Below are 22,457 nucleotides of genomic sequence, written 5' to 3'. Positions count from 1 at the left end.
AAGAAAAGAGGTTAATAACATTCGCTTAGCTGTATCCTCTTTTAATTTTTTGCTTTTCTGAATACCACTTATGATTTTGCAAAATATCTTCTGCAGTTCTCTTAATGATAAAGGCATGGGTTCTTTCCCCAAAGGTAAAAAGATGAGAAGAGACATAATCTTTCCACCAGTGGAACTAGTATGATTGTAGCATGGTATTAATACGCTGAGATGCCAAAAATTATTAGCAATGTTGTGCAAACTCAATGGAGAAGGCGAGGATTTGGAGGGCGAGAACATGATACTCAGTTCTCTTTTCTTATTAAACCTGGGGTCACTTACTGAGCACTGGGACTAGAGTGCTTTTCTGCCTTTTGTTTTTTGTAAGATAAAGGACAACAATAAAATTGTAGGTCCATTCCATAATTGTAGGCTTAGTAGAGTGTTATTTCCACATTAGAGCTTGTGCAATATGGAGGGAAATTTGTTTAGTATGACTTGTGAGTTGGTAGATCAGATAAAAGCAGTCAAGTGGCAGAGAGAACCCCGTGAGTGCACAGCTCCCCTGGTAATTGCAAGGCTGCAGGCGCTCCTCCAGTCTGTTAATAGATTTCCCTAGCTCCTCTGAGCCAGGTGAAAATTTCCTCATTAAGGAGAACTTATTCCATTTCCTTTCATCATTTATTATTGAAGACCAAGTGTGAGTGGAGGAAGTTTCCGAGATGACAGGATAGAATTTTAAACAACAACAACAAAATCCACACTGGGAATCTGAGAGGGAAAGAAAAGCTTGTATTGTTTATAACCTAGAGAACACACAAGAGGCTCCCTGCCGGAGAAGCTGAGCCACGCTGTCTAACCAGCAAAAGATTATAGCAGAGTGTGTAAAACTCCCATTGTCTTGGCATAAGATGCTTTATCTCCCTTCTAAAATTTTACTCTTTCATTCTGTGCTGCTGAGTAGAGAGGAGGAAGAGATTTTGAGTGGGCCATGTCCCTTCCACGAGATGTGTTTTTGTTTTATTCTGTAGATTGTTCTATGAGATGATGAGACTCCAATCTTTGAAGGGTTTAACCTTGAACTCTGAAAAGAAAAGCTGATTGGGCAAACCAAAATTGTGTCGGTAGCATACTTTAGAAGATGTAGCTCTCTAATGTAGATTTAATGTCTGTATGTTTAGAGGAGTGAAAATAAACCAGATACCAGCACACACATACATATCAAATTACAGAAGGATCGTTTACTGCACACATTTTAAAACCCTGCGCTTCAGTGCAGTGTGTTCCCTTCAGCTGATCACTCTCCTAGCTTGGTATAATGCTCCCTTGATTTATAATAAATATAACATAAATGGAGCATCCCCCACTGAGGTTTCAAAACACAGTTTTGAATACAAATTCAGCATTTATATTTCTTTTTAGCAATTATTGTGCTTTGTGTATGTTCTGAATGAAGATTTTCATTTTCCTTGGGAAAAAATAAAATTGTTACATTACCTTTCCCTAAAATACAATTCTAACTAGTTTGGACACACACACACACACACACACACACACACACACACACACACACACACAAAATCCAAAATGAAAAAACTAACTTTTTTTTTGTGATGGTGGTGGAATCTCTGTTCAGCAGACAGAATGTAGGTGTGGGCAGAAAGGAAGGAGGGACAGTGTGCCTCTGAGGCTGGTCCACCAGGCCGGTGTTCATCTAAGATGGTGGTTCTCTACCTTCCAATATTCCTCATGTTGTGGTGACTCTCAACCACAGAATTATTTTCATTGTTGCTTGGTAACTACAATTTTGCTACTGGTATGAAACATAATGGAAATATCTGTCTTTTCCAATGATCTTAGGTGACCCCCAGGGAAAGAGTCATTTGCCCCCCCCCATCCAGGGGTTGTGACCCACAGGTTGAGAAACCTCAGTTTAGAATTATTCATCCTGAATTTGAACTTTAACCTTATCTGATTCACTGGCTCTAATCTAATGAATCAGACATTAAGCCATCTCTTCTCTTATGTTATTGTAACGGGATACAGAATTTTTTTTTTTTTTTAATCACAACAGGTTGGGAACAATCAGTTTTATTCTGAGTGCAGTGACATGCCAGGCAGCCTTGTTTTTCACAGAAGAGAGAGCAGTGGGAGACAGGGCTATCCTGCTCTCTTTCTTGGGGTTGGAGACAGGGCTATCCTGCTCTCTTTCTTGGGGTTGGGCAACTTGCAAACAGGCAACTTGCAACTTAGGAAGGGATCCAACCTAACTCTGTCTGTCTTTGTAACCACTACCATGGGTCAGAATTAGCCTCTATTTCTCATTGAAGAGGACTGTGTTGTTGGAGAGCCTTTTTCTCTGCGTCCTATCAAGTCCCGCCAGGAGCCCACTTATAAAATAAACACACAGACGCTTACATTATTTAAACTGCTTGGCCATTAGCTCAGGCCTATGATTGTCTAGCTCTTACTCTTATATTTAGCCCATTTCTATTAATCTTTACTTTGCCACGTGGCTCGTGGCTTACCAGTACTTTACATCTTCCTTGTCCTGGCGGCGGCTCCAGGCGGTTTTCTCTTTCCTTCCTCCTTCCTCAATTCTCCTCTCCCCTTGTCCCGCCTATACTTCCTGTCTGGTCAGGACAGAGCGATATCCACAGAAGGACTGAAAATTGTATTATGATGTTTCATATCTAAAAGCAGAAATTAACACCAGAGAGGCCATGAGTGAAATCCTATAAAAATCCTTCCTGAACATCATATGAGCACACTCAGTATTTGCATCCATTTAAGGTATGAACACAGATGTAGTAACATGCCAGTCTGTCTGGATGAGCTCTAATTTTTCAAGACATGCCAAAATATCTTGTCTGTTGTCGATCCAGTTACAGAACAGTCACTGTTAAAATAGCTCGTTTTCTTACTATGAAATTATTCTAGAATCAGCTTAAAACATGCACTGTGCAGTTCTAGTTTGATATATTCGTTTCAAAATTCTCACCTGATAGAATATGTGGGGCTTCCTTTTGGAATAGCTCCTGTATAGTACAGGAGCACTGATGGCTGTTTGTCCATCTCTAACACACTGTGACCTCTTTGAATGTAGAAATGTTGGATTTTTATCTCCTGTCATTCATTCCTGAAACAAGCGCAGGTTCACCAAGCATGGAAGCACCAATGACAGAACAACAAGGAACTTGCTTTGCTGTCCCTGTTCAGGTTCCCACGCACTCTCCAGCTAAGATGCCCAGTATTTCCATATTTCAAATACAGTTATAACTGATTTCTGCTTGTAGACGTTCTCTAGTCAGTTTAGAGGGTGGTCTGCAAGATGTAAGGATGCAAACTTATGCAATACAAAGTATCTAGACGTGGCTCTCTTTTGGACTTAACCCACTCACCTGTGGTAGAGGATGAAATATATACTGACAAGTACCAACTTTCTGTAGAACACTGTATGGGCACTGGAAACAATACACAGAAGGGAGGTATGGGTAATAGCCTCAATAGCTCACATGCGTCCTGGGGACATAGAGCATATGTTTCATGTTAAAATGCACAGTACAGATAGGACATACACAAACTGTTCACAATTTTGTTCAGTAATAACATTTTTATATGTTGCACAAGGTTTTGAATGATGTATTTCAATTTTGGTTATATATTACTACCTTACCACTTGAAATGATTTGCTTTTAAAAAATATTTAAACTTTTTATTCTTTGATAATTTCAAATATTATGTAGTACATGTTGATAATTTTTTTTACCCCATCCATGACCCTCTCTTATCCCCTCCCACTCTTGTTGACCCATTTCTTCCCCCGTTTTTCCCTTTCAGGTATATTTTAAAAATTACTTACTTTGATTCTATGTGTATGAGTGTTTTGCGTGCATGTATGTATTTGCATTCCAAGTGTGCCTGCCTGGTACCTGAGGAAGTCAGTTTCATCATGAGTGTGCCTGGCTGGTGCCTGAGGGAGTCAGAAGACAGCATTGGATCCCCTGTGTCTGGAGTTACACCCTGTTGTGAGCCTCCATGTGTCCTGGAACTGAACCCAGGGCCTCTGAAAGGCCACAGTGTTCTTAATGCTCTTAGCCTTTGAGCTATCGCTCTAACTACATGTTGAGTTTTTTTTTCCTTTAGGGGTTTATTTATGGTTGCTTGCATGAATTTGAACTGGGGCCATTTACTGGAACCCAGGAAGTTTACCAGTGGCTATCATACTAAAGAAGATAACTTCTTCCTCCTCCTCGACTATATCCTAATAGAGTTTTGCAATAATGCTTTATTTAGCATGAGTTAGAGCTTCTGTTATCACAGCTCTATGTTTCAGTTTTCATTGTATTGACTGGCAAAGTGTTGTAATTTAATTTTATTGTATCAGATATTGCTGGGAGCAGCCCTCAGGTATTGGGCAATAGATGATTTCCAGTAGCGTTTTTATTTTTTATGCACCTTAGCTCTTCACCAATTATTTTTCTATTGGTTTTGAAATTTAGGTAAGAGGTGGCTTTAATCACTCTTGTGACTTTTCTGTTACACAGAAAATTACACTTATAACTTCATTTGTTTGATAAACATTTGCTAAGTACTATCTATGGGCCAGATAATGTGCTAGGTTTGGGAAATAATCTGATGAGTGAGCTGTTTATGGAGAGAATGTGCAGTCTTGTGTAATGTTGGAATACCCGGGTCAGGTAGACATCAGTTTCACACACATGGAGACTTAGAGTAGAAGTTAGATATTGGAAAGAAGCCACAGATGTAGGAATCACGCAGCTGGGCTATTGGGTCCCACGACAGTGGTTAAATGTACAGAAGGAGAGAATGCAGTCTGACCGGAGTAGGTGTCAGAGAGCAGGGCCTTAATAAAAAGTTACAGCAGCTGAAGTGGATAGAAAAACAGGGTGAGAGGGGATGGAGAGATGCCAAGAGCTAAGAGCCCTGGCCGCTCTTCCACAGGTCCTGAGTTCAATTCCCAGCAACCACAAGGTGGCTCCCAACCATCAATAATAGGTTCTGATGCCCTCTTCTGGCATGCAGGCATACATGCAGAGCACTCATTCTTAACAAAACAAAAAACAAAACAAAACAAAACAAAACAAAACAAAACAAAACAAAACAAAACAAAACAGGGTGAGATGCTGCTTAGTAGAAGGTAAACTTGGTCTCACTGTGAAGAATTGTGTGTCAGAAGGGTGAAGTGATGAAGTTGGGCACCGGGAAAGTATGTGTGACTTTATAAAAGGAAGTCTCTAATTATTCCTGAACAGGAAAATTCATTAGAACAGTAAATATAAGATTTTAAAGAGATCAGGAGGGAGAGGGGTGTGTGTGAAGGCTGGAGTTTACAGAGATGTCATCATTGCTAAATGTCTGCGGCCTCACAAGGGCTGGAAGAATTATGGATTATACATTTATGTATTTTTGAAAGATAAAGAGACATGAATGTACTTGGAGATAGTATGTAAGAGGACTTTTAGTGCATTTGAAATGAAACAGTATGCTGGTTTGTATTGTGCTTGTGTGCTGTGTGTTTGGTCTAATCTTGAACCTTTCTTTTCCATTAAATCCCAGTGAATCTGTTACAGAAGAAACCTTGAGAAAGGCCAAGGAGATTGGGTTCTCAGACAAGCAGATTTCCAAATGTTTAGGACTGACTGAAGCCCAGACAAGGGAACTGAGGTTAAAGAAAAACATCCACCCTTGGGTTAAACAGGTAATGTGAAAATCCCTCTCTATCAAGGATTTCTATTTTGAAATATAGGTATCATTTCAAAATCATTAACAAACAGTGCTTAGAAAATGACTCCAATTATCTGATGCCCATGACATTGTTAGGTTTACTCAGCATGGGGTTGACTTGTCCATCAAGTGAAAAGGATGAAAAGGCAGTGGGATGTAAAGAAAATACGATTTCTATGCTTTAAATAAAATGACCAAAATTATCTCTGCTTTTGTCCTATATCCAAACATATATGTAGTGACAGAAATTCTTGGTGTAATAATATATGGATCAGCACATGGGCTGAGCCTCTGGAAAAAAAATCATTATCTCTTTGGGCACTAACTTTTTAAAGGGCAATACTTTATTTTAAGTGCCCCATCATTATAGTTCATTCAGTATTCATCGTGATGGGGCTAGGCATAATGATCTCATCTAGTATTCATGACAATCACACATGAACATTCATAGGTATGCCATTTGGTTGGCTTTTTTTTCTTCTTTTAATGGAAGGAGTGTCTTGGCTTAAAGTACCACCAGCTGCTTTTTGTCCTTTAGAATCATTGACTTTTCTCTGTGGGCTTAAGGCGCACATGTAAGCCCTTAGGTCACAAGCTGGATTCTAAGTATTTTCTGCTCAGCGATTATTACCTTTCTTCTTTCTTACCAGCGTTGCACCAGCTTGCCCTGTCAGCCCCAAATTCTTGCTCACTAAGCGGAGCTAGTGGCCCCTGAGAGTAGAATTGATTTTACCTTTTCCAATTCTGTCCAATGAGATCCAGTTTCCCATTGCCTGCTTGTGCTTGATGGTATTTGTGTCACCCATTAGTGCTATTACTAACTTGAATCCTATATGTTAATTTGCAAAGTAAAGACATCTTCCCATATAGTTTATTTTGGTCTGACTTAGGTTTCATACATAGCTGCTTTAGGTCAGGTGAGTTGAGTAAGCAGTCCTGGTGACTTATAAACATTTTATGTGGGTGGTACTACTGCAGAGATCCAAGATGCACCGAGAGAGGTCCAAATATGTACTGCTCAAGTGACTACTAGATTATATTGGTTTTTTTCTTTTGTCTCTTTTGTTTTCAGAATCAGTAAGTGATTTGATTGTACATAGCTTTTCCTCTCTTTATGTTTGACAGTCGTAGACACTGAAGAAATATGAAAGGAGCACAAAAAAATCCGAGTCTTTAAAAATAGTGATGGGAAGAGTAAAATCCTTGTGAAGTAATGAATTTTCTCTTGCAGATTGATACATTGGCTGCAGAGTACCCATCAGTTACAAACTACCTCTATGTTACCTACAACGGCCAGGTAGGAACTACATAAATGTCACATGTAGAGAGCTCTGGGCTTAGGGGGTAGCCCACATTAGGGAATGCATATTTTTACCTCTGATTATCTGCTGACCTTGGTAGCAGACGTGGCACCATGTGGGACAGCTGCCATGAGGAGTTTCTGTACCCATTCTGTTTGGAATTGCCTTAACAGTGAAACCAAGCAAGCAAGAGAAGACGTCACCATGCTACATTCTCAAGACTAAGTTGCAATTATTGAGCAGATCAACTTAGAAATAAGTAGAGCTTCTGTGAGATTTTGTAACACTTAAGAGTTAGGGATTTATTTTATTTTATCTTTTAAAATTTTTCTTTATTAAGAAATTTTCTACTCACTCCACATAGTATCCATAGATCCCCCTTCTCCCTCCCCCTCCTCCCCAGCCCTCTTTCCTAAGCCACCCCACTTCTTAAGACTAGTAGAGGTGCATGTGAGAAAGACATACTTAAAGATGGGGCAAGTACTTTAGTTAGATGGTATAATAACAATATAATTTCAATATTTCCTATTTTTCCTCTCAGGAGCATGATATCAAATTCGATGAACATGGATTGATGGTGCTGGGCTGTGGTCCATATCACATTGGTAATGTGATAAGATGTTTACATATGGCTTTACAGTTTTTCTAGTACCCTTTATAAATATTGATTCCACTCTTCTGAGAGTTCACCAAACAAATGTTATTATAAAAATGTTTTGCAATTTAGGAAACTGAGGTCCAGAGAAATAATATTCAAACTTATGAAGTGATTTAATGGTGAAAAGCACAAGTCTCAACTATAAATTCTGTCTCCTTTTGTATCATTATATCTTAATTTTCTGTCTTATTAAGAAAGAAGGGCATAAAGGAATTAAACTCCCTCCCAAGGCTGATCCTAAGGCATGAATCTAATCCTAAGGGTGCCACTTTCCAAAGGCCCCACCTCCAAACACTGTTGTGTAAGGGATTGTGTTTCCAATATGTCGATGTAAACATCACCTATTTGTAACACAATACTTGGCTTATGGCTCTACAACCTGAAAACCTTCATGGGCGTCTAAGCTCTTCTCTTTGGAACTTTTCAACCTTTACATTTTATGTGATTCATGTACCGCCACCACTTTACGCAGTGGTTCAGAGAAGAATAGCCGAGCTGAGGATCACGTGTATACTTACTTGCCACTGAGAAGGAGCATGATGCTACTTGTGGATATTTTGATAAGACTTTTTAGAAGAGACTGTCCTAATGCAAAGAGTTAGTACATGTACTTTGGTTCCTATGGCATCCCAGCAGAGTGATATTTTGAGTCCTTTAGGTTTTTATTATGCCTCAGATTAGTTCATAGAAGGTCACTCACTCTTAGAAAGGACAGGACTCTTCAATCAATGAAGGAATGTCAAAGCTGCAAGTCACCTCAGGGACTGCCGGGTTAGCCCCCTAAGAGTGATTTAGTGGAAGGACTAAGGGAAGACTTCGAGTGTTCTAATTCCAGGCTGAGCTGTGTAGCACACCAAGGCCAGTGTTTTCACTCTGAATTTCCTTCAGTAAATGAAGGTTATTTTTTTACAGTTAATAATATTTCCCATTGACCTTTAGGCCCTGGTTTCTTCAAACATAGAGATACCTATTACTAAGCTTAAGTGTTAACAAAGCCAGCATTTCATTATTGTCTAATTAGTCCCCAATTCTCTTATTAGTAATAGAGCTTGTAAACAGGTCTAAAGTTTTATTTTAAAATTTTAATTGAAAGCCATTGACTCCCTTAGCCTGGACTGACTGGAGAAATATTTCTTTTCCTCTCACTCCTTTCCCCGATACCCTTGTCTCCGCAGGCAGCAGTGTGGAATTTGATTGGTGTGCTGTCTCCAGCATCCGCACACTGAGGCAGCTTGGCAAGAAGACGGTGGTGGTGAACTGCAACCCCGAGACCGTGAGCACTGACTTCGATGAGTGCGACAAGCTGTACTTTGAAGAGCTGTCTTTGGAGAGAATCCTAGACATCTACCACCAGGAGGTAAAAAAGGGAGAAAAGTAAAAACAGAGAGAGAGGCAGAGAGAGAGAGAGAGAGAGAGAGAGAGAGAGAGAGAGAGAGAGAGAGAGAGAGAGAGAGAAGAGAAGAGAGAGAGAGATGGAGAGAGGCAGAGAGACAGAGACAGAGGAGAGAGAGATTCAGTGCATAGCTTATGTATAATTATATTCATGTGTTAGCCGGGCGGCGGTGGCGCACGCCTTTAATCCCAGCACTCGGGAGGCAGAGCCAGGCGGATCTCTGTGAGTTCGAGGCCAGCCTGGGCTACCAAGTGAGCTCCAGGAAAGGCGCAAAGCTACGCAGAGAAACCCTGTCTTGAAAAACCAAAAAAAAAAAAAATTATATTCATGTGTGTAATTATATTTAATTGCATTATAGCTTTTCTTTTAGGAAATATCACCAATTTCTTCCATTGCCTAATTTTATAGTGAGACTCTGAGGAAACAATTGCCCTGGCTTTTTATTTTTGAGGTCTTTGGCAGAGAATGATCATTTTCATGCAATATTCTCCATTTAGTTTGCATGCATTCCAACTATAGTGAAAACGTTACTTGGTAACACATACCAGTCACATATTAACTAGCATAAAGGGCTCTCCATAAATATTTTTGGGAATGATATGAGGTCATATCTACATATAATAAATGTGGTTTAATGATGAACAGTTTTCAGAGGAGACAGATCAATTGGTTGCCAATGACCAGTTCGTTCCTTAACCAATCATATGAATCATCATTACCCTTCAGTTTGAGATCAGCGAGTCTATTCTAAATGATTCTGGTTCCTGTAAGGCTTTCTCTTACAGTCATTGACCCATCCTGGTGCCAATATTATTGAATGTTATTCTCCATGGACTAGTGATTTAAAGTTACTGTAAGTCTGTAGAGCAGGTTATCTTATAGTTATATAAATAGTTATTGGAAAATTCCATAGTGATATCCAATAGCTGGGTCTTGGATATCATTCTCATTAATTCCTCACCACAAAGAAACAGCCTTTTATGTGGGAAAAAAGACACTGAATCAGAGCCACAGTATTGAATTCTAGTTTTGACTGAGAACCTCACTGTCTTGTGTGAGTTTCTTAAAAATCACTGTGAACCATCTTTTTGTTAATGAATATTATGAGGATGAAGGCACTACGTATGCACTCACTATGAAAGTGAGGTGGAATTATGGATGATACAGCACTGTAGAGTATAATGTATAGAGCTGAAGCAACGTGATAACTTTATGTTTATAAAGAAAAATAGATAAATTTAGGACCTATGTATAGTCATAGGTGTCTTCTTAGGTCTGACTTACTTGTCTGACATTCATATATGGTCACATTCATCCATGACGTACAAGAGGTTTTAGCCCTTTCAACTGATAAAGGTTTTCTAGATGACTCCTTTATATTCTCAGATAGATAGGTGAGCATCAAAAGAAGTACATTATGCAAATGCTTCTTTATAATTATACAAAGAAAGATATGTCTTAGGGTTCTCTTGCTGTGATAAAACATCCTAACCAAGGCCAACATGTAGGTGGACGGGGGAAGGATTTATTTCCACCTTACTCTTCCAAATAACAGTTATCATTGAGGGAAGTCAAAGCAGAAACTCAAGGTAGGAACCTGGACTGATGCAGAGGCCTTGGAAGAGTGCTGCTTACTGGCTTGCTCTCCAAGGCTTGCTCAGTTTGCTTTCTTATACCACCCAGGACCACTCACCCAGGGGTGGCACCACTGTGGGGTGGGCACACCACATCAATCGTCAATCAAGAAAATACATCACAGGTTTGACGGTGGGCCAATCTGTTGGGGGGAATTTCTTCAGGTGAGGTTTCGTCTTTCAAAATGACTTTAGCCTGTGTCAAGTTGATATAAAAAACTAGCCAGCACAGACATTCTACCTCCAAGGCATTAATATTAAAACTGGGATCCATGATCTATCATGAAAAATCAAACACTTCTTTAAAAAGTATTAAAAAGCTTCATAGGCAATATCATCATATAAATTTTACACCATTTCCTTGTGCAATGGTTTAAGGAATATTTAGAAACTTCTATACCACTTTTGAATGTACTTACACATGACTTTTAGTGAAATTCTGAATGTATCTGAAGAATTGTAGAATGAATACATTGGCTCTTCACTGAAATTTACTGGCACCTAAAATAAATAGCACCATATCAGATTATAATATTATGTTGGGGAACAGATGGACAACATCCCACTGATATGTTCTCTAAGTCATCCTATAGGGTGTGTCACGTAACATATACAAAGATGTACATATGAGTGATTATCCTCATGATATTGTTGCCTTTCCTTACTGCAGGCTCCACAATGTTGCTTTACCACATCTGATAATGGATGTATCTCCACTGCAGATTGCCCTTACCCTGCCTTGAGATGCTGAATGTCTTAGCATATTCCACAGCATATTTTTCTTTAAAGAAAATTGAAAACATGTCTAACAATTTTCAGAAATACGGCACTTAAGCCATTTCTAAAGGAAATGACGCTCTCAGGAATGCATGGTTACTGGGGTAGTAACAAATATGACAGGTCTCTTAGTTTTGTTTTCAACCATGGCTGAACTTCTAAAATAAAACATTAAGAAGTGACCTGCCCAGTGAATAAAGCAGGCTGCCACTGAGGAGGTTTTTACCCCAGGATTTGAGGGAAGTTCTGACATCCACTCTCCACTAGTCTTTAATATCTTTTTTTCCTAGAAACAATTCTCTTAATATAGCCCTTTGACTGAGGACATCACTCATGGGTATATCACCCATTTTTCAGGAAAGGAACACTCATTCTACAGACTGACCAAGAGTACCAGTCATTTATTTCTTCTGATTTTGTGTCAAGGTTCTGCTGGAGGAGAGATCTGAATTTTGATAGTGTACTTGTTTGCTTGCTAACAACAGTGTGAATGCCAAGGGTCAAGGAAAGAAGATGCCAATGTTCACCACTGACACAGCTTCACTAGGTGGCATCTTTCCTAGTGTACAACTTTGCTTAGACCACTCCCTATAAGGGAAAAACCGTTCTTAAATTATCTTGAAGTAAATGACTTGAAATTGTCACATTGTTAGAATTAAGAACATGCATTATGCTTCTCTTTACTAGATCTATTTACATGAAGCAGATTATTATTTGAAATCCTTACAATAAATAAGAGTCATAGAAATCTGGGCTTAAATTCATACATCTCTTTATTTTGCACTAGATTTCTATTTGAAAAGTATAAATGGAAAACACTGAGTTTAGTTATGTCTCAATCCCATTTAAGAGTCTTTCTTCAATTCTTTTTATATTTGTTCATTTAACAACGTGTGTGTGTGTGTGTGTGTGTGTGTGTGTGTGTGTGTGTGTGTGTGTGTGATATTAGGATGCAGCTGTGCTCTCAGATTCTTAGAGAAATGAAGTAGAAAACACAAGTTGAATCCATGAGGTTAAGACCAGCCTGGGAAACATATAAAGACTCAATCTCAACACACAAACACACAGAAACAGACACACGCATGAACACTCATGTGCACATGCACACACACTTAGATTTGCATGCACTCCAGATTCCATCTGAAAATACAAGACAATACCTTTGATCACTGATAGTTTGAGTCTTCCTTGGCTATTTTTTCTCATTTCCACAATGCATACTTTGCTTGACTGTACTTTGTAAAAATGTACTCTGCCTAATGGTTAAATTGTATTAGTTTTAACACTATAGGTCTAGACAATGGTACTTTTCTAATATAAAAAGTTAAATGGATGACTTACAAACATTAATTAGTAATGAACAGTACACATTAGAATACGAAAGACTTTAAACAACTCATTTTTAGCATTGATTTAGTTGTAGTTAAATATGATGCCAAGTTATCATAAAATGCATACTGCATACACTGTATAAAGTGTAACATGTTATCTAAAATAAAAAGTATCAAAATATAAGGCATAATATTTCTCATTGGTATATACAGTGTAATTTTGTAAATTGGAGATAACCATGAAATTGTAGAAATCAAGACCATTTTTAATTAGGCAAAAGCTATTTCTATTAATAAGATAAGTTACATTTTCTCATATTGTATTATGCCTGAATTATAGCATTTAATCAGTACTGACCAAAATGATTAATGGTTAGAAGAAATTAAAAAGTTCTCAAATAAATTTGAAGCATTTTCTTCCAATTCGTTAGGGTTTTAAAATAAATTTCTGGTGTGATTGTAGTTTGGATAATGTTTAGAAATGTCCTCATGTTACCTTAACTTAGGGAAATCAAGTTTTAAAGTAGAAAATGAAGCTGAAAATAAAGTTGAGGGACTAGAGATGTACCTAAGTGTAATGTGTTTGCCCCATGTGCTTCATGGTTCAAGTCCAATCTTCAGTGCAGAGGAACTTGGAGGGCCTGTTGGATTGTTTTGGCACTAAATAGTTTATAACTATGTGAAATACTGTTTTAACTTTAGATCATTATATTCCAGGATATTATTTGTGGGTATTTAGGTAAAAGTGACCATGAAGAAGATGATGGCTGACCTGTGTAGAGTGCCATGATTCTATGTCTATATCTACAATTCCTGCACTTAGAGTCAGGAATGATCTAAGACAGTGGGTGTCAACTTTCCTAATGCTGTGACTTTTTAATACACTTCCTCATCTCGTAGAGACCCCCAACCATATAGTTTTATTGCTACTTCAGAACTTTAATTTTGTTACTATTATGGATTGTTATATGAATATCTGATAGGCAGGGTATCTGATAAGCAACTCCCGTGAAAGCATTATTCAACTCCGAAAGGGGTTGCGGCCCACAGGTTGAGAAACCACTCATCTAAGATTAGTGTCGCCTGTGAAATGGTTCTATATCAGCTTTGCTCAACAAATATGCTCTCACATTGAATTCCTCTTGCTGCATGGGCCAGCCCTGCACAGACCCCACATTTTTGCTCTGTAGTCCTCTTGTGGACATGAGTCAACTTCCCTGTGACGAATGATGAGAATTTGGTTTGGTAATGAAAGATTTTGTTTTGTCTACCATCTTCCAAAAGAATGTTTTACAAGTAGTTCTCTTAACTTCTAATGTCAACCATGTCTGAAAACAACTAGTATAGTCAGTCTAGCATTTCGATATTTGGTATATTACACGAGTGTAGCTCCTTCACAGTCTACAGCATTGAATCCATATGTCAGCTCTGAGTTAGCCAAATAAGACACACTTGAATGCCTGGCAATGGTGGTGCATACTTTTAATCCCAGCATTGGGGTGCAGAAGCAGGAGGATCTCTGATCTCTGAATTTGAGGCCAGCCTGGTCTACAAAGTGAGTTTCAGGACAGCCAGGTTTCAGGACAGCCAGGACTACACAGAGAAACTATGTCTCAAAAAACAAGAGAGAGAGAGAGAGAGAGAGAGAGAGAGAGAGAGAGAGAGAGAGAGAGAGAGAGAGAGAGAGAGAGAGACTTGGTTTTCAGTGAGTCTCAGTTTCTTTAGCTACACAAGAGTGTTGGTAACAACTATCCCATGAGAATACTGTGAAGATAAAATGACATTTCAGAATACACAGTTAAGGGATAAGCATAGTAGCTCCCATCTTATTCTTGCTTTGAAAGTTGTTAATTTCTTAGAAAAAGAGAAATGAGTTTAATAAAAAAATTAAAATATTGATATATTTATTCAAACAATTTTGTTCAACTTTAAGCTCTACTTTAGTCAAAATGGATCCCGTTTTTAATTTCTTTGAAGTCTTTCACATGGAAACTTTTGTGTATGCTTAATGGGAAATTTGTTTTTAAGCCTCAATATCTTAACAGCATTCCCAATAAACCCACAATACTGAGAAGCAAGGATTATGATAGTAAAGAGAATAATTTTTTTAAAAGGCTTTGCAAAGATGGTTGTTGAATGAATTTTTTAAAGGTGGTAAAGAAAGATGTGAACACTTATAAATACACAGAATGGTTGGTTATTATTTTCAATACCATTTACAATGCCTTTAAGAATTCGCTGGGCGGTGGTGGCTCACGCCTTTAATCCCAGCACTCAGGAGGCAGAGCCAGGCAGATCTCTGTGAGTTTGAGGCCAGCCTGGGCTACCAAGTGAGTTCCAAGAAAGGTGCAAAGCTACACAGAGAAACTCTGTCTCGAAAAACCAAAAAAAAAAAAAAAAAAAAAAATTTACTTGCAGTGTGTTTGTTTAGGCAATACTGAAATTATTGTCACTAGAGATATATTATCTTCATTCCTTATAGGAATAATTCAAAAGCAATTTCAAATCATGATAAAATAATTTGGCATGAATTAATCACTTCAACAATTCCATCAATATTCATTGGTAGGTCATTAGGGCAAATATTAATTATGTTAAGCCTAATACTTATTGGCTGTCATATTTTTTATATTAATACCTTATTTATTTATAAACTTACAAGGTGTACAGGATTTTGAGGGTTTATCATCTTATTTAATCCACATACCACCTATGTGAATCATAGTGATGTTACGGTACAACGTCACAGGCAAAATGACTAAACCTCAGGATAAGAGATCAGTACACTGGATGCAATGATATAGAAATGAACTGTTACCTGCAAGTCTAGTTCTCTGTTACCTATCACACCTCGGCTCTTTCTCACCAGTCCAACAACAGTGTTAGGAAGCCTTAAGAATTAGTGAGATATATATCTATACATATGCATGTGCTTATAAAGCAGGTAGGCAGAAAATTGGAACTAAAATGCTTTGTTGAGTACAGGGAAGAGATGTCAAGGTATCAGCCAAAGAAAGGAGATGGTCTTTAGGATGTCAGAGGAGAGGTGAGAAGTAGATGGACTTGAACATAGAGTTGGTTAGAGGCTAAATAACTGAGGGCATAAAAAGAGACCAACAGCCTGAGAGATTTTGGTGGTGTCAAGAATTTGTTAGTAGTAACATACATAGTTGTAGATAATGAATAGAGTAATCTCACTGGGTTGAGTGGACCAATGATGGGTAAGAGTGGGAAGTATTAAATGGTAGGAGTGTGTCCTTTATTCTCTAGGTATAGGGAGCTTTGCAAGAACTCTGAGTAAAGGAGTAAATTGAAAAATAGGTATTTATTTAGGGAATGGCAAGAGTGTCCCAGGAAATCATGGATTATAGTGGATTATTAGTTGTCCATGGATAATAGTGACAAGCGCATGATGCAGCTCATCTATTTGATTAAAAGAATGTCCATGTAAATGTCTCACGTGATATTCGTGTATAGTTCTGTGGAGCTTTTGCATAAATTTTAGGCTGCAAATTTCTGCAAAGTCAAAAGAAGTTATACTTATCCATTGTGTTAGAATCTATAATATTCTTCTCCCCTGGTAAACTGGATGAGACTCTCACCATTGTGATAAATATTTTAGTGAGGAAATGCTGTCAATATTATTAGCACAGCTGTCCATTCCTGCTCAGGTTAACCAGTGGCCGGTACTGTGGATTGTCTCTTCCAGGCATGTAATGGCTGCATCATATCCGTCGGAGGCCAGATTCCAAACAACTTGGCGGTCCCCCTGTACAAGAATGGTGTCAAGATCATGGGCACCAGCCCTCTGCAGATCGATAGGGCTGAGGACCGCTCCATCTTCTCAGCTGTCTTGGATGAGCTAAAGGTGGCCCAGGCTCCATGGAAAGCTGTTAACACATTGGTAAGGAGGGGAACAATGTCTCATTTTAATGTTCTCTTTCGAAGAGTCCTAACCTGAGTGTTAACTACCTAGCGAAGTTAACTAGAGGGCGGGTGGAATGCGCGCCAGGCTTAGTGAACTTACTGTAAAGTAGCTGTGTTTCCATGATTGCACTTAAATGCTGATTATAAATAGACAGCAGCATTCTCATTAAGATTCAGACAATGAAAAGGAGTTCAAACTATTTTTGAACTAGATTTGATATTTAGAATGAGAAACTAGGAATTTTATGTATCTCGGTGTCCAATTTACATTTTAATGGAGTCTTTTGAGAGGAGGAATAAAAAGAGTTAGGTTACCCCTTGATCTAATGATACAAGTCTGCATTTTTATTGCATATTTTAAACTATTCATACCCTCTGTGTTGTTTTTTTTCCCTATGAATTAGAACGAAGCACTGGAATTTGCAAACTCTGTGGGTTATCCCTGCTTACTGAGACCTTCCTATGTTTTGAGGTAATATATTGTTTTCCCGAACAGTGATTCAAAAACTGGGAGATAGAGAAATGCATGCTGCATGCTAAGAATATTAGGCTTTGGTGTGCAGTAATTTGTTAATCCAGCCACAATCTCTAAAGCAACACAGAAAGTGTGAGGACAAATGTTTCAGTTTTTCAGCTTAACGTTTCTTCAGGGATTGAAAACAAAGAGACACTACCATCTTCATCTAGAAGCAGCACAGCTAAAAGCATTTCCTTCCCAAACTAAAAAGGGTTAGTTTTACTTAGAAAATATTAAAACACATACTGGGACATCTCTTGGCATCATCTATTTTTGGTAGTCAGAATGGATAGCATTTTTTACTGTCATCATCACCTTTGGATAGTGCCTTTGTTTTGAATTTTTTGAGTTTTTTGAGATCAGGTTTTTCTAATAGATGAATTATGATGGCGAGGAACATGGGCAGTGAGGATCCTTTATATTAAACGTTGAAGCTAAGTTCTATCATCAAAGGGAAAGTTGTGAATTATCACTTAGTCTCTTCAGATGTTACCACATGTAAGGAATCACTTCTCTGAACAGGGGATAATAAGAGAAACACAATTTGCTGTGCACAATTTGGAAGTGTGAATGGAATTTCAGATGGGATCCTTTCAAATAATGAAAAGTTTCAAAAGAAGAGGAAAAGTGCCCTTTTATTGAAATGACATTTTGTGTAAACCAGTTTAATAATACTACTTTGAAGAATTAATGTAATTTAATTTAAACAACAGGCATGTGTTTAAAGAGGGTTGGAAGAAAGTCTTTGAATATTGCACGTCATATCTGTCTTTGTCTTCCACTTTCCTGTGCTGAAGTCCTCAGCCTCAATTGCTTTACCCAACCCCGCACAAGCCATAGCGCAATGGCTTCGTGTGGAACTTTATAGTAATTAGAAAAGAGAAAGAAAACATTACCTTTTCAAGGAGGAGGGAAGTCATTTTTCTCCCCTACTCCAATGCTTGTTCTTTCCTCCTTTTCCATCTCATTTTGAAAGTGTCAAAATTTCAGAGTAAATCTATTTATGATAGCATTGTCTCTTAGCTATGTAGAAGGAAGGACACACGTGAATACATTTCAGTCAGAGATTGCATATTGTTTTTGCAAATGTTACTGAAGAATTGGTTCTATTGTTACAGAGGCTAAAAAATGACCTGCCTTGCAGAGTGCCAATAGGTTAAGATTAGCTGTGGATCAAAACCACAGAAGAAACAGGGTGAGAGAAATTGTGTTCTTGACTGAATCCTGTTAATCATCAAGGTCTACCTGGAACTAGGAAATTATTGACTCTGTGAATCAGGCAGTATAATTCTGATGCTTTACACCTGCTAGGAGCAGCAGGGTTTGGAGGGGGCACTCCAAAAGTTCTTTGACTTTTTACTTTGATTTATTGAGCATGTGATTACATGGAATAAAAACTCAGTTTAGAAAAAAGATATCTTTCTTTCTTCTACCATATTGGAATTAGACATTTCTTGGACTTGTTCAATAAACTGTAATATACCTTACTTTTGAACTGGTAAAGAAAACTCACCTGCCTTTCTCTCCACTCTTCCCAGTGGGTCTGCCATGAATGTGGTGTTCTCTGAGGATGAGATGAAAAGATTCCTTGAGGAAGCCACTCGAGTCTCTCAGGTACTGTCCCATTTCCTCTCACTGACTCTGACCAATTGGTGCATAGTTTTCTACACAGATTTTGTGTTCACACGAAGTTGGTAAGGTCACTTTCCATTCTTCTCCTCTCTGTGTACTTGTTTCTTACACATACGAATGAAAAACTAAAAAGGAAAAAAAAAGGCTTTAGGTGATGACTCAATTCTTAGAATGAGTGGATAAAAGGAAGACCTGTGAGTCTTTGATCACGCAGATTAATTTGTTTGGAGACTCTGAGAGTGTGAATGGCTGAGCACCCATGCTGGATGCTTAATAGGTATCTTGTCTTTTTTGTGAGTTTCAAGCTGGTCAAGTTATTCCTGGAACTCCCAGTCTCCAGGACTATACAGATATGTTTACCATTATCTGGTGAAAGATTCCTTGGATTTTAATTCTCACACCTGGGGATTGGCCTTAATCAACCATTCAACTTTATTAGTAAGTCCTCTCGCTCACCTATTGATTTCTTCTTCCATTCTAGCACACTGCATCTGTGAGTTAATGAAAATGTTTATAATTTTGTAGTGACTGAGACACCTTTCTTAACTGCCCCAAGCTTTTACTCCCTCCTTTGGTGTGCTGCATTTAAGATTTACCCAGCAGGGTTTATTGATTTGCAGACCTTGCACCATGGAGGATGAAAGTAATGTTTTCCTTTAAAAAGCTTTCAAAGTCTAGTTGGGTTAAAAAAAAAAAAGAACAATTCAGAGGTGAGTTTGATGTTAGGCAAGTGGAATTTGAAGGGAGCTGAAGAATGAAGTCAGAGGCATTTCAAAGTGGGAAAAGAGCATAGATTGTTCTGAACCCAAGAACCTGGGCCCTTTTCCTCTGTGATAGCTGTTCATCAAGCATGCCTGGCCATGGAGAATGTAGAGAAAGATAATGAGTGAGAAAAGGTAAATTCTAAAGAAAGGAAATCAATGGTGTTAGAACTTACATTTGTATGGAAGTCAGTATCTTAAGGATATCTCGGCAATGGGTCAGTTAACTAACTTTTATACTTTAATATCTGTCCAAGATCCCACTATATTCCTTTTCAGAGAGGCCAGCAACTACAACCTATATTTGAGGAATGGGCTAAGGTTCTTTTTTTTTTCTCTGCCAGGAATATTTCAGCCTCAGAGGACTGCCACTCAGTAGAAGACTTAATTTTATTTTTCTGTCAACATGTCAAATGAACCCAAACAGGGCCACAGTTTTGTAATAGAGATGTCCTTATGGAATCTATTCTAGTTCAAGGCTCTCCATCATGTTACAACAGAACCCATGATATTCAACTCTACATATTTAGAGTAAAATTAATGCTATACATTATTTCTTTATTTGTTTACTCATTCATATGTAGTAGCTAAAAGATATTGTTTTGTTCTCACTATCAAAGAATATTCTCATGTAGAGATAATCTAATAATTCATCTGTATTTATCTCCACATATTTACACATATATGTATACATATACACATATAAACACATACACCATATCTTTGCTTGTAACATCAAAGTATGAAATAATTATAATTTGATACAAGCATTGCAATAGAGAAGAGGTGGGATGCTGAGGGAGACTGTAAAAATTTTGCTGTTCAATTCTTGAGGAGGGATTTTTAAAGCTAATGTCTGATGACTGATTCGGAGTTAATCGGGTTAAAGTCTGTTGTGTGAGTAGAAAGAGACAGCATATGTAAAAGGTTGAAGGTGAGAAAGACCATAGGTTTTATAAAATATGGATAAAGCATTCATTACATATCTAGGACATAAAATATGGCACCGACTGTACTGCTGTAGTACGGAAAGGATGAATTACAGAGCAAAACTGAATTCATGGAAAAGGGTTAGCGAGCTGCTCTGGCAGTTCAGGGTGGAGATGGCAGTGCTTTGGAATGACATGGAGAATAATATTGAAGGTATTCATTGAAGAGAATTGGTGAATGGACAGAGGGTAGTGTTGAAAGGGTATGGGAATACAGAGTTTCTGACCCCGACAACAGGGATAGAGAACCGTAACATGGCTGAGATAACAAATGCTAGAGAAGGAGACAGCTTAGTAGAAGAAATGTATTTCATGGTAGAGCATTTGAATGGGACAGCCTGAGAGGAACCCAGATGGTGATCATGTGAGGGCAGAGAGAAGTGCATATTTAGAACTGAGGATGAGGAGATGGGTTAGTGAGGCCTGAGAGATGGCTTAGTGATAAAGAATATGTATGTATGTATGTGTATATATATATATATATATATATATATATATATATATATATATATATATATAATGCTCTTCAGGAAGACTTGAGTTTGGTTTCCCGCATCCATGTTGGGGAGCTTCATAGGGATCCATCACCTTTGGCCTCCACAGGCATGACTATTTTATGCACATACCCCCACACAGACCCACATACATACACATATTAATATAAGGTAAAATTTAAAGGAAAGAGGATGGGTAGACATGGCAGACATAGAGATATAAGTATTGACTTTGAAATTAATAGCTTATCCTTTAAAGTGAGGCTTTGGAAATGGAGACAATCACTGATAGAGTAAGTACAGGAGATGGGGGCAGCTAAGACGGACACTAGATGGGTACCAGCATTCTAGGGCTTAGTGGAAAATAAGGGATGATGAGAAGCCCCGGGGAAAGAAGTGTGAAAGGTACCTTAAAATTTAAATTCTATTTACAGTGTTCAAGGAGCTACATCAAATTTAACACATGCATACGATGATGAATTTTAGCATAGTGGCCAGAAGGGCCGAAAGAAATCTTCAAGAAGGTAGCATCTGGCCTAGGCTTTGAAGGTGTGCTGACATATGAGAGATGACATTGAGGAGGAAAGATGAAGGGCACATAGGGAAGATAGGCATGGAGACAGGTAAATGCAACAAGTGGTCCAGAATGCAGAATCCCAGAGCATAGGGGAGGAGACACATAGATTGGCAAGGTAATCGGGCATCCTCTTCATTGAGTGGGGAGGAAGCAGTGACAATCTGGATATGCAGGGGCACCTCAGCATTGTCCTGGGGCAACGGGGTACAGGAAGCAACTCAAGATTGAAAAGCAGTCCAAAATACTGCCCAAAGAAGCACATGCTAAGGTTAATAAAGAAGTAGATTTGATTTGATATCCAGTTGCCATAGTCACACTCTAAAAGCAGGATGAGACTTTTCAACTTCAGACAAAGGATTTCATCTTCACGCTAAAAACAAACCAACAAACAAAACTGAACGTTGTTACTCTCTTTTAAGTTTATTCGCATTTCTTAAACATTTAATTCACATTTTGACTAGGAAGTTGTAGCATTGCAGAAACAAATAAGGACAGAAAGAATCTAACCCAATAATAACCTACAGGTACAGAATAAGTAGATGTGTACTGATGATTCTCATAGAAGGGAAAGTTGCTACATTTGTCTCATCCTCTTTTCTCAAACTGGCTCAGAAACCAATATGTGGGATTTCAGGATTCGTTTTCAGTTTGTTGTGCCCTCAGAGTTGCAGAAAAACATTTGCTCCTACTGTAAGCAGAACATGACCTCGTTCTTACAAAACAGACTGGCTAATGAGCT

The 22,457-nt window shown here is 38.3% G+C and overlaps 1 protein-coding gene across 1 annotated transcript in view; it reads left to right on the top strand.

Annotated features, from left to right (window-relative positions):
- Cps1 (carbamoyl-phosphate synthase 1) overlaps positions 1–22,457 on the top strand; it is a 114,174-nt gene that overhangs the window by 69,107 nt on the left and 22,610 nt on the right. The window contains exons 22-28 of the mRNA XM_006974961.4: positions 5,560–5,701; positions 6,959–7,024; positions 7,570–7,633; positions 8,862–9,043; positions 16,531–16,725; positions 17,153–17,220; positions 18,804–18,879. Of these exons, the coding sequence (XP_006975023.1) occupies positions 5,560–5,701; positions 6,959–7,024; positions 7,570–7,633; positions 8,862–9,043; positions 16,531–16,725; positions 17,153–17,220; positions 18,804–18,879 (793 nt within the window). The remainder of the gene's footprint in view (positions 1–5,559; positions 5,702–6,958; positions 7,025–7,569; positions 7,634–8,861; positions 9,044–16,530; positions 16,726–17,152; positions 17,221–18,803; positions 18,880–22,457) is intronic.

The sequence above is a fragment of the Peromyscus maniculatus genome, chromosome 13 (genome assembly GCF_049852395.1).
Source record: "Peromyscus maniculatus bairdii isolate BWxNUB_F1_BW_parent chromosome 13, HU_Pman_BW_mat_3.1, whole genome shotgun sequence".
NCBI lineage: Eukaryota > Metazoa > Chordata > Mammalia > Rodentia > Cricetidae > Peromyscus > Peromyscus maniculatus.
The sequence above is the reverse complement of the archived record's forward strand: the minus strand, read 5'-3'. Positions and strand labels throughout refer to the sequence as shown.